The sequence below is a fragment of the Triticum aestivum genome, chromosome 3A (assembly GCF_018294505.1).
Source record: "Triticum aestivum cultivar Chinese Spring chromosome 3A, IWGSC CS RefSeq v2.1, whole genome shotgun sequence".
Lineage (NCBI taxonomy): Eukaryota > Viridiplantae > Streptophyta > Magnoliopsida > Poales > Poaceae > Triticum > Triticum aestivum.
This window is the reverse complement of record NC_057800.1, coordinates 278,362,658-278,374,092: the sequence shown is the minus strand read 5'-3', so window position 1 is coordinate 278,374,092 and position 11,435 is coordinate 278,362,658. Positions and strand designations below refer to the sequence as shown.

Below are 11,435 nucleotides of genomic sequence, written 5' to 3'. Positions count from 1 at the left end.
GTCTCTCCTCCGCGGCCTTATGAGGCTTGCGGGGTTGCTTAGCTTGCACACATGAAAGGCACTTAGAACCTTTGGCTAAAGTGAAACTCAGGATTAAATCCAACTTGGCTAGCCGCGTCATAACACCAAAACTAATGTGACAAAGACGTGAATGCCAAACTTTAGATTCATTAACATTCGAATGAATATGGTTCACGACTTTATTACAAAAATCTGCGAGGGAAAGGCGGAACATCCCTCCGCTATCATAACCTTTTCCAACAAAGAGTCCATATTTTGTAACAACTAATTTATTAGACTCGAAAACCAACTTAAACCCTTCTCTACATAGAAGGGAGCCACTAACGAGGTTCTTCTTGATGACGAGGACATGCTGCACGTTCTTCAGCTGCACGATCCTTCCCGAAGTAAACTTTAGATCGACCGTGCCAACACCATGAACAGAAGCACTCGCGCCATTCCCCATCAATACGGACCCGTGACCTGTGACCTGGTAAGAAGTGAACAATGAAATGTCAGCACACACATGAACACCTGCACCTGTGTCCACCCACCAATCGTTGGGTTGAAACACTGAAAAAACAGTAAATAAATTACCGTACCCAGATGCACCATTCTTATTGTTGCTCACAATCATGTTGACAGACTTGGAGTCTTGTCCTGACTTCTTGTACTTGTTTGGGCACTTGTTGGCTCAATGTTCAACCGAACCACAAGTAAAGCAGCCCTCGTCCTTCTTGTTCTTCTTGAAGGTCTTCTTACCCTTCTTCTTAAAGTCGGTATTGTGTTGGACACCGTTCTTTCCCTTGGGCTTGTGGGAGTTGAAGTTCTTCTGGTTCACCATGTTGGCAACAGAAGTCCCTTCGGCCCCTTTTCCGTGCGAGTCTTTTGCCCTCGAATTCTGCTCAACACTCAGATGGCCAATGACATCCTCCATAGAGAATTCACGCCTCTGATGTTTCTAAGAATTCACGCTAAGAATTGCTCCGAGAAACACAACGGTAGCCTCCTTAAACGCCTTCTCCTGTTTAGGAGCAATCGTTCCCATGGAGACACCGGTGACCCAGAACACGTTCATAGCCGTGAGCCATAACGTGGTCTTAGTCTGCCAACGCTTGAAGTATGTACCGGTAAACTTATCCGGTTTCAGTGCAGCGGCAAAGCCACTTGCCGAGAAATTCCTACACATAATAGGTTTTTGGATTGTTGAGTAAATAGGCAATTTCTCGATTAAATTAATCCATGAGTAAATCACTAGCATGGCATTGACTAAGTTGATGACGTACTGACTCTGATCTAAACATGCACGTACTAAACATACACATACTGCTAGTACTGCTAATATGAAAATAATCAGGAGCGGGATAAACGAGTTATACCCTTCATTAGGCCACGCAGAGGCCGCGGCTTTGGTGGCAGCACCGGCGTCCTCGATGGCCTTCTTGTCGGCTTCAGCTTTCTCGACGGCGGCACGGTCGGCGTCGGTGGACATGGTGATGATGAAGGCGACGCGAACGTAGAGGAAGTAGACGATCGGAAGCGAGCAGTCGCGTAATCGCTGTCCAAAAACCTATTCGCCCCTCACCCCGTACAAGAACCAGAAGGGCGTGGTTTCGGAGACCTGCTCTCCCGTCGACCGTGTACGCGGCGGACGTGATGGAGTCACCGGCGGCAGCAGCAGCAAAGGAACGACGATGGGCGTGCGCGTGAGCAGATGTGATCTGTTCGTGGCGGCTAGGGTTAGGAGACACCGCATACTTATAGGCGCAGCCACGTGGAGAGACGTGTGCTCGACCCACGTCCGAGTCCGTGACAGCCCACGATCCGACGGCTCAGATCGTGGCCCAGCTGTCAGAAAACTCTCCGTTAGTGACTGGCAAAAATAAGCGCGTAGGTGTGAGCTCGGCTCGGCTCAATCCCGCAACCCGCGGCGCGTCGTGATGAGGCGAGGCGGGCGGCGGAGGAGGAGTGCGCGAGGGCCTCTTCTCTTCTCAAGCTCCAATAGCATGTAGAAGAGAAACCCTTATAAACCACTCCAACTCTCCTTCCACTTCCGGGGTGGGACTAAACTTTCCACCACACCTAGTGCCATATAACCCACATGGGCCCTTAGAGATTTTTCAGAAATTGCAAAATGGGCCTAGAGCCCATCTCAGATTTCAGCACAATAAATAGTATGCTGCATGTTGAAGTGCCACAAAATAAATGGATACACAAGCAATGCAAAACGCGGTGATGCATGAGTCAAGAGGAACCGCAGACAGATGATATAATTCCCACCTTTCGTACACCTCCAGATGAGATTACCATCGGTAGCTTTCTTTTTAAACTGGACGCAAGCAGGGATATATCTGATGGGATCTGCTAAGGATAACTTCCATGTTCATTTAATTAGGGCTCCATCTCTTTAAGTAATACGTACTTTCTTCTATAAAAAAAAGGTCCACATAATAATGAGCGTGATGACCAAGTTGAACTAGGAGTCCAGGTTGTGTTGGCCTTAGGCCATGCGCGTGCGTGAGTTGGCTAATATAATAGCCAGGAGTGCATCCGATCAAATTAGTTTTGAGTTTTATTTCAAGTATGACATATATAGAAAAACGTTCGAGTTACGGACGGTCATATCTTGTGTATTGTTTGTAATTTTTTCATTGTGGAAATTTACTAGCGACGGAGGGTTGATCATCACATCGATACCTACGTGCTGATCCAAAGGGGTCATTATTTTCATTCGTGTATTTTCGTACGCGGGTGAAAATTATCTTAAAGTTTGCGAGGAGCATCTCGCTAGTCCGTGCTTCATCACGTTTTGCCAGTTGAATTTAGGAATGGAGGGAGTAACAGCCAAGGGTAGTACCCTAATTAGGTTATTTTCTTCTTGCATCATGTCATCATGCTATATCTTCAACTTAGGTTAATTAAACCCTCAATAGTATTAAACTCATTATCATGCAACTCAAGTAACATCCAAAAACTACTCCGTATGCAGCTTGGTAGGGCAGTGGCTGGTGATGTGCATCAGCATTTAGACGGATACCATTACAGAATTCAGATTTTTTGTGATGGGGAACTAGCATCACAAACATTACAACACTCCCCAAATGTCTGAAGAAAATTTGGTGGTCACTTAATTGATGATAACATGAAACAATTATCAAGTATCCTCTCAAATATTTGATGCCCTAAAGCTTTCATGCTTGAACAATAAAAATTACTTACGTTGGAGCTTATAAAAAACACACCAGTCCCACAAGACATACACACAGCCAGTGCTCATCTGTAACGGTCTTCTCTCCCTCCTCGCCTAGTTGACAATCAGAACTTTGAATTCTATGCAATTATGCTCGATTTTATGGTGTACACACAAGTGGAAGATCCATAAGATGCCGTGCTGAGTCGGCTTCACTTGGTGTACAGGACATCTTCCCAAGGGTGACGGTAGAGTGGTTGCTTGAGCCTCTTCTGATCAAAGGTGTGGCTGTTGATCCAAGAAGCAGATGGAAATATTATTAAGAAGAATGTAACTAGAGTAACAATAATGTACAGTAGTTGGTTACATTTATCATTATAAAGACTTACCCAATTAGGCCAATTGAACGTGCAAGCACAAAGAGTCCATTAAGATATCCAATCTCTACAATCTCATCAATTTCTTGCTTGCTGAACATTCCACTCCCAGAAAGAAGATCCAAGAAAAGCGAGCCAATCGCACCGTCAACGTTCATAACCAAATTGTTGGCCTTTGACAGGGTGTAGGTCTCAACCTGAACAGCGTACTCCATGTACTTGACTGAAGGGAAGTGTGTGTGAGCATATTTCTGTAAAAGCTGCACTCTCTTGTCCCTGTTGTCTCTGCTTTTGATCCTAATGAAGGTATGCAAGTGAAATTTAGAAACAACAAACTTATGTCTTGAAATCACTTTTCAGGTGCAAGCTTATTATGATGCCAAGGGTGTATTATACCTGTGACCAATCCCAGGGACACGGATTCCCTTCTTTTTCATGCCCTCAACAAATTCATAAGGCGTAAGACCCTAGAATCAATTGATGTAGCTTATCAGATCAATTAAGAAACACATGAAAAACTGGAGTTGGAAAAAAAATATAGGGACAGGAAATAAGATGGCTCACCCTATCATATGCATCTTTGAAGTACCGAGCAGCGTCATCAATTGCACCACCAAATCGGGGGCCAATTGTCAATAATCCTGTGTTATTTCAACAGTAAGTCTCAGTATGCTGTTGAGTACATAATGGTACAGGTTTGCATGTACCAAGTAAACAAGCTCACCAGATACCAAGCTGGAAACAAGGTCCTTGCCAGCCCTAGCAGTAACTATAGAATTGTGAGCACCGGATACACAAGGACCATGATCAGCGCAAAGCATGATGCATATCTGTCAGACATATCAAGAAACCTTATTAGGACCAAATGAACTTTAGATGTAGAAGGGGGGGGGGGGGAAGGTACAAAATCATCATAGCATATTAGAGTTTTTGTAGGGAAGATAGATTATACATGTTACATTTAGCCCATAAATTACCTCGATAAATTGAGTACAATAACGAGGAAGGCTGCGCTTGAACCACAAAAGAGAAATAACATCACCAACTCCATAACCCCTTTCAATAATTGTAGACATGGGCACACCAGCATAGCAAGGTTCCTCACCTGCATCATACACATCACATTTATTATTTTCAGAGAGGGATAGCAGGGCAAAGGACAATTATAAAGTAAGATAAAATGTTGCCATCAATCTAACCTCTATCATCAGAGATAGTGGAGATAATGTGTGTGGGAGCTCGGACCTTCCCACTTTTAATGGCAGTTTTAAGATCCTCAGGAATGGGGGGAGGTGTAACCTCAGGGACAAGAGGAATATTTCCTTCCTCAACCTGCAAAAAATATATGTAACCCCAAGCTTTGATCCCCAGTAACATATTCCCACAAAAATTATACTTGCAAAAGACATCAGCTGTGATGTACCAGCTTCTCAAATGTCTCCTTAATCACACTTTCAAGAGCTTCAAATGAAGTCGGGACAACTGCCCCAGCATCCCTTAGTGCCTGATTCTTAGCTTGTGCGGATTCCAACTCACCACCGCTCTTCGCGCCCTGTTATACCAAAAAATTAATAAACCAGATCCATGCATACTAAATGTATTGTTCAGCTAACTGGAACTCGAAGAAAAGAACACCAATTTGTTTACTAACTTACAGCATGGCCAAACTGGACCTCAGATTTGAATAGGCGTGCACATGTCCCACTAACCCAGGCAACAACAGGTTTCTGAACCTTTCCTTGTTTCAAGGCTTCGACGAGTGAATACTCATCGCTTCCTCCAAGCTCCCCAAGAACAACCATCATTTTAACCTGAAGCCAACAAATGAAAAATGTTGATACACCATTGCTCAGAATCCAGACTTGGGTTACAAGTAATTCAGGGATGGCATTATCCTGATAGCATACTTGTGCGCCAAACAACCTTTTTGTCCTAAAAATGTAATTTGGAGTGGATGGAAAGATAATAGAGATAGGCCAAAATTAGTGTAAAGGAGTTGCCTCCAAAATTTTGAAGATAAAAAGGATCTAACAAAGGAACATGTTACAGTGACATCCTGTGGATGTCCAATCATGTCAGAGAAGAAAAATATAATATTCATAGGACACTTATGCGACAAAGACGATGAATATTCATATAGTACAGGAAGAAGGTTAACAGTATCAACTTCTATATAGAGATGTTAAGTGTCAAACCTGGGGTATGTTGTTAAAACGCAGAATGTGATCTGAAAGAGTTGAGCCAGGGAAAACATCCCCACCAATTGCAATTCCTGAATATGTTAAGAAACTGTTAGCATGGAAGCATTATTCATGTGAATCAGTAAATGTGACATTGACATTTATTCACAAACAAGGTACCTTCATAAATACCATCAGTCACTCTTGCAATCGTGTTGTACAGCTCATTTGACATGCCACCCTATTGAAATAATGGAAGTTTAGTTTGTAAATAGTATTCAAAATATACATTTGAAAATATATACTAATTAGTCATCAAATTAAAGAAGTGGAGTTCTGGAAAGAGAAACAAATGGAAAGTCAGGTGCTCTCCACATTTTTGCAAGAAAAGAAGAAGATAAAGCCGAAGCACCATATGTAAACAAAAAGTCGTCATTTTTTTTTTGACTGGGAAAAGTCGTCATTACAGACACACTGGACAGTTCTTTTTATTTTGCTACTTAATTGATGGACGTGAATCATGCAGAAATACATGCGATGAAGTAAGATTATTAACAACGAAATTGAAGCACACCGATTTAGACACAAAACCAACTGATCCAGGCCTGTACAGCTTGCATTGAATTATGTTATCAATGGTTCCAGCAGTATCACCAATCTTGAAAGCACCAGCTTGAACTCCTCCGACTGTTGCAGGTCCAATGATGACCTATAAATAACACTAAATCACTTAGCAAAAATAAACAATAAATATGCAGTTTAATCGTTTATGTCCCCTCGGAAAAAATAGCAATCATTTCAACTCATTACGATATATATATATATATATATATATATATATATATATATGGACTCAACTATTTGTTTTTTCCGCACAGGGCACACAGAGTCGCATTTTCCCTATCGCTCTGTTGGATCATCTTACACTATAGGTGTGATATTCCAGTATATTTTTCTTGATTTCTGGCAACTTTTACACTGTCCAAACCTTGAACAAGTTATGTAGTAGTAACTATTGATAGAAAATGGTTCTCCTATATTATGGGATGAGTAATTCCATGTGACATAGAGTGTTCAAAATATCGGCCGACATACAAGTTAATCGGCGAGTTAATCCCTACTCGGAGGGTGGCCAATACGAAAACCCCCTTCTCGTTGAATTAACGGCGCGAGCCAAGTAATCAGTTTGACAAGCAGATTAATCGGCTGTCAGACCAAAAAATCTTGGTGAGTCAGTTAACTGGTTTGATTGGAGGAGCAGCTTGGGCCGGCGGCACGCACCTCCCCTCTTCCCTATCCTTCATGCTTCTTCCTGCTCTCCCCTCCCGCTCGAGTAGCCACAGGCGCAGTCCACCAACCCTTTGGCCAGTGCATCCTACAGCGACGCAGCTCCCACGGAGTGGAGAGAAGCAGGGAGATGATAGGCGCTCGGTGTGAGACAGAGGATGAGAGGAAGAAGGAGCTGGGGACGTGCTCTGGGAAGGGGAAGAGAGGAAGAAGGTGGCGGCTGGAGAAGAGGAAGGAGGAGAGAAAGGAGAGTGGCTACACGGGGAATCTTTAACACACCCATCGCTGGAACCATAGTGAACTGAATGGGCTTCAGCCTAGCAGCGGTGATGACAGCCCAAATGTGACTTATGCGGAAAGGAAAGACAAAAAAGGATAGTAGAGGGACAAGCAGAATATGGCTAACACAAATATTTAGCAATATGTTTGGTATGGCCCTAGGTAACCTACCGATAAATTCAGTTAAATGGCTAATTCGCCGATTAATCCCTATTCAGTACCCGAGCGAGATGGTACCAGTTACCAATATCCGGAACATTGGTGACATATAATCCTTACCTTGTTGTTAGCACGTGCATAGCTAATTAGCTGCTTTGCGTCTGATTCAGGAACACCCTCTGCTATAATGGCTACAACTCGGACAGTTGGCTGCTTCAAAGCTGACATTGAAGAAGCAGCCGCACTGCAGATTTAGAAAATACAGTGAAATTGTAGTTGCTCCAGATCATGCAGTATTTCCCAGACAGATTATCAATTCTATAACTAACCTCCGGAAAGATGCAAAGTTGATAAATACATCCGCGGTTGGGTGTGCATTGCAAGCAGCTTCAATTCTACAAAAGATACATCAATAGATAAATTGTTCACACATAAATACTGCACTAGCAAAGTGCTAATGCAATATCCCTCCATCTGAAATAAGAACTGCACAATTGTTCAATCAAACAAGATAAATGAGGGAGAAGAGAGCTCACGTAGGATGAACCGGAATAGCAATTTCTTCTTGTCCAAAGAAAAGTTTCTGGAACCCATCAGAACCAGGATTGATTATTCCAGCAACAGAAGGTGTTTCTCTCCCTATCAAGCAGTGCAAATTCAGTTAAGAAAGAAACAAAACAGAAACACTATAGAGTCCTTTTAAACTAATGATAGGGAGAATATACCACAGAGGAAGTCAAAATCAAGCATCCGTTGGATAGGGAGTTGCTTATAATTATAGAATAATGCTTGGGTGGTTTTCGAGAAAATTTGACCCGTTGCCATGATTTACTTCCCCTGCAAATTAACATGTATTAGCCTATGATATAACCACAGTAGTAGTTACTATTTAGAAAACCATAAATCATAAGCACCCTACTAGTCATCAAAGTACCAGAATAAAATGAAATCATGTTAGCACAATGACAGAAATGTTGATATGGTATGTCAAGCATAAGCCCAACATCCAACATAGCAACTAGAAAGCATTTTCTATTGACATAGTATTAAGCGAGTATTTTTGATGATTTCAAACAAGCTACTGACATAGCTTATAGCTGAAAAAATGCATCTCTGTACCCCTGCGACATAGGGAAGAGTTTCTTTTTTTGCGAAATGATATAGGAAAGAGCTAACACAGGAAAATTTCCTGAGGATTGTAATCCTCCGAAATTCCTATGAAAATCCTTTGAATCAAAGGAGCCCAAAATGTATACAATATAAAGGTGCCATCTGTGCAGAACACCAGATCTCAAATACGATGCACCCGCATATTAAGTTCTTGCTGCGCACTACTTCTGGTGACTAAATCAGAACAATGCCCAAACAAAATATCACAATTTTTTCCTCCAAGTAAAATCCACGTAAATATACAGATGTATGCTGACTTCCCACTAAGCTCAGAGCTTTCTACTCATCATCACACGCAGACAAACTATAATGAGTAGGAGTACAAAGGAACATTTTAACAGCTGACGCACTGAGCCAACCAAATAGACTCGGGAATATGTGACCAGGTACTTAGTCCAAGCGTCATTTTGTTTCTAAAACCTCCAGTACAAGCATTGTCACTAAAAAATCCTACTACTAAAATAGGAAATTTAAGAAGGTATAGAATCAAGTTGTCTGATCCTCAAAAGCAATAAGATATAAAGTTGTTGAAATCTGAGTAGAACACCAGATCCCAAATATTATGCACCAGCACATATTACTTCAACTACATCCAATGTTTAAATAATTTTCGCCACCAAGATTCAACTCCACAGTAAAGAGTATACTAAGTTTGCGTTTGCCCCAAGAACAAAGTTTTCCCCAATGCATCCCAAATAAACAATTCATAGCGACTAAAAAAGGACCTTAACACTTGAGCTAACCAAATGGACTTTCCAGACCACACAAGTTGAACCCTTGCCCATTGCCACCCAAAACCTATCGAATTTGGGACACTTCATAAGCCACGAGATCTCCTCAGATCCACACAAAAAGCGAGCGCCAGAGCCCAAATCCAACAAAACCCAGGGAAAGCTTTCACTACCCCCAACACGACAACGCGTCAATCCGTCAAATATGAAACAAAACTGCCGCCAAAGGGGCATTTTTCCGGCCAAATTCTGATCAAAGGTAGCAAGCAGGGCAACCCATTCCCACCCAAAAACCCAAACCCATAGAATCAGACAAGAGGGGCGGGATCTCCACGAAACACCGCGGGCAGGATCCCGCTAGCCTCGGCATCCACCGGGCGACTGGGGCAAAGAGAGCCGTAGATCCGCGCCGTCGGGAGCACACCCACTCGACCCGACCCGACCCGACCCACCAACCGTTCGACCAAACGCCGCATAGAGCAGTAACAGCAGAAGACTAGATGCAGTGCGTGGGAGTGGGTGCATGAAAGTGTGAGCACGGTTTGCAGCGGCGAACCTTCCGAGGCGAGGCAGGGCAAGGCGAAGCGGAGGCAGAATTGCTCTGGGACGGAGATTGATCTGGGTCTCGCTCGGGGAAGACGGAGCTGAGGGCCAAGACAAGTAGAAGAATTTATAGTGGCGGGTAGCAAATGGGAAGGTGAGAAGTAGGCGACGCACGCCCCCATCTCTCCAGTCTCCACCCACAAGAGCCGACGCCTTGACGACTGTTTAGACCTGGTCTATGAGCCGCCGGGCATTTTTTTTTTCTTAAAAAAGAGAGGTAAAATTAGATGATACTCCCTTTGTAAACTAATATAAGAGCGTTATCTAAACGCTCTTATATTAGTTTACAAAGGGAGTACTTTGTGCGATCCCGTGAAAATTGGTTGCAACATACTCCCTCCCTCTGGAAATACTTGTCATCAAAATGGACAACTCCTTTTTTGTCTATTTTGATGACAAGTATTTTCGGACGAAAGGAGTATTTCTTTTTTTTGGAAAAACTTCCGGTCAATTTATAATCCATTATGATAATACAAAGCACTAAGGTAATAAAATTACAACTATGTATTCCCTCAAAAAAATACAACTATGTATATAAGCCACCTAGCGACGATACTAATACACGAGCGAGCCGAAGGTGCACCGCTGTTATTGACGGTCTCCCAAGTGGGGAGGGGGTGTCTCTCGACAAGTTGTCTCCCGGCCCGGTGGGCCGGATCGAAGGCCCTCATGTTGGTTCACCAATGGGTCACATCGACGCAGCCCACGACATATGAGAGGAAGGCTCCCGACGACTTGATGTATACTCCAAGATGTTAGAAGTCGTCTACAACTCATCCTCTTTATACATAGCTGACTAGGCTGTAATCCTCGACCCCCCGTACCTATATAAAGTGAGGGGTAGGGCTCGCAAAAGGCACACAACAATCTCAGAATAGATCGAATAAAACACATGCAGGATGTACGGTTTTATCTCTCTGGAGAGCCTGGACTTAGGTAAAACTTGTGTCTTCGTTATCATCATCTCAAGACCCTTAGTTCGGGACCCCCTACCCGAGATCGACCGAATTTAGCTCCATCATTGATGCCCCATACAAGTCCTGCTAAGATGTCGCAGAGATTTGATGGGGATCAAGATCAGCGAGCAGGCTGGGATCGGCATGACCTTTGTGCCCAGTCGGCTCTTCATTTTCGGCAACATGGCCCTCTTCGACGACTCGACCGGCCACATGGGCCATGTCGAAACTTTTTCTCTAGGATGGATTGTTAATTAGATCTGGCGATTTGGAGTACACCGTTGACTCCGATGGAGAATTGATCTTCGCAAACTGGGTACCAAACCAAACTGTATACCAGCATGAGACACTCGTCCCTACCTCAACGTCGAATCTGGCTAAGCACGAGTGCGAGAGCCACTTGTCGAACCCGACTTCGAGTCGGGATTTGATAATGCTTCCCGAAGACCTGGCGACTAGTTAGGCAGAAAAACAAAGAACCGAGATCCATGTCAGACTGAATC

The 11,435-nt window shown here is 43.4% G+C and overlaps 1 protein-coding gene across 1 annotated transcript; it reads right to left on the bottom strand.

The window, feature by feature from the left end:
* Nucleotides 1–3,106: 3,106 nt before the first annotated feature.
* LOC123061175 (ATP-citrate synthase beta chain protein 1) lies at nucleotides 3,107–10,119 on the bottom strand. The gene is made up of 17 exons (XM_044484123.1): nucleotides 9,930–10,119; nucleotides 8,198–8,309; nucleotides 8,009–8,111; nucleotides 7,802–7,867; nucleotides 7,593–7,716; nucleotides 6,322–6,456; nucleotides 5,928–5,988; nucleotides 5,763–5,839; nucleotides 5,223–5,378; nucleotides 4,991–5,119; nucleotides 4,767–4,899; nucleotides 4,545–4,672; nucleotides 4,292–4,397; nucleotides 4,132–4,208; nucleotides 3,964–4,034; nucleotides 3,580–3,864; nucleotides 3,107–3,478 (listed from the first exon to the last, which is right to left on the bottom strand). Exons 2-17 carry the CDS (start codon nucleotides 8,295–8,297, stop codon nucleotides 3,403–3,405), a joined length of 1,827 nt encoding a protein of 608 aa, XP_044340058.1. The 5' UTR covers nucleotides 8,298–8,309; nucleotides 9,930–10,119; the 3' UTR covers nucleotides 3,107–3,402.
* Between the last annotated feature and the right edge of the window lie 1,316 nt (nucleotides 10,120–11,435).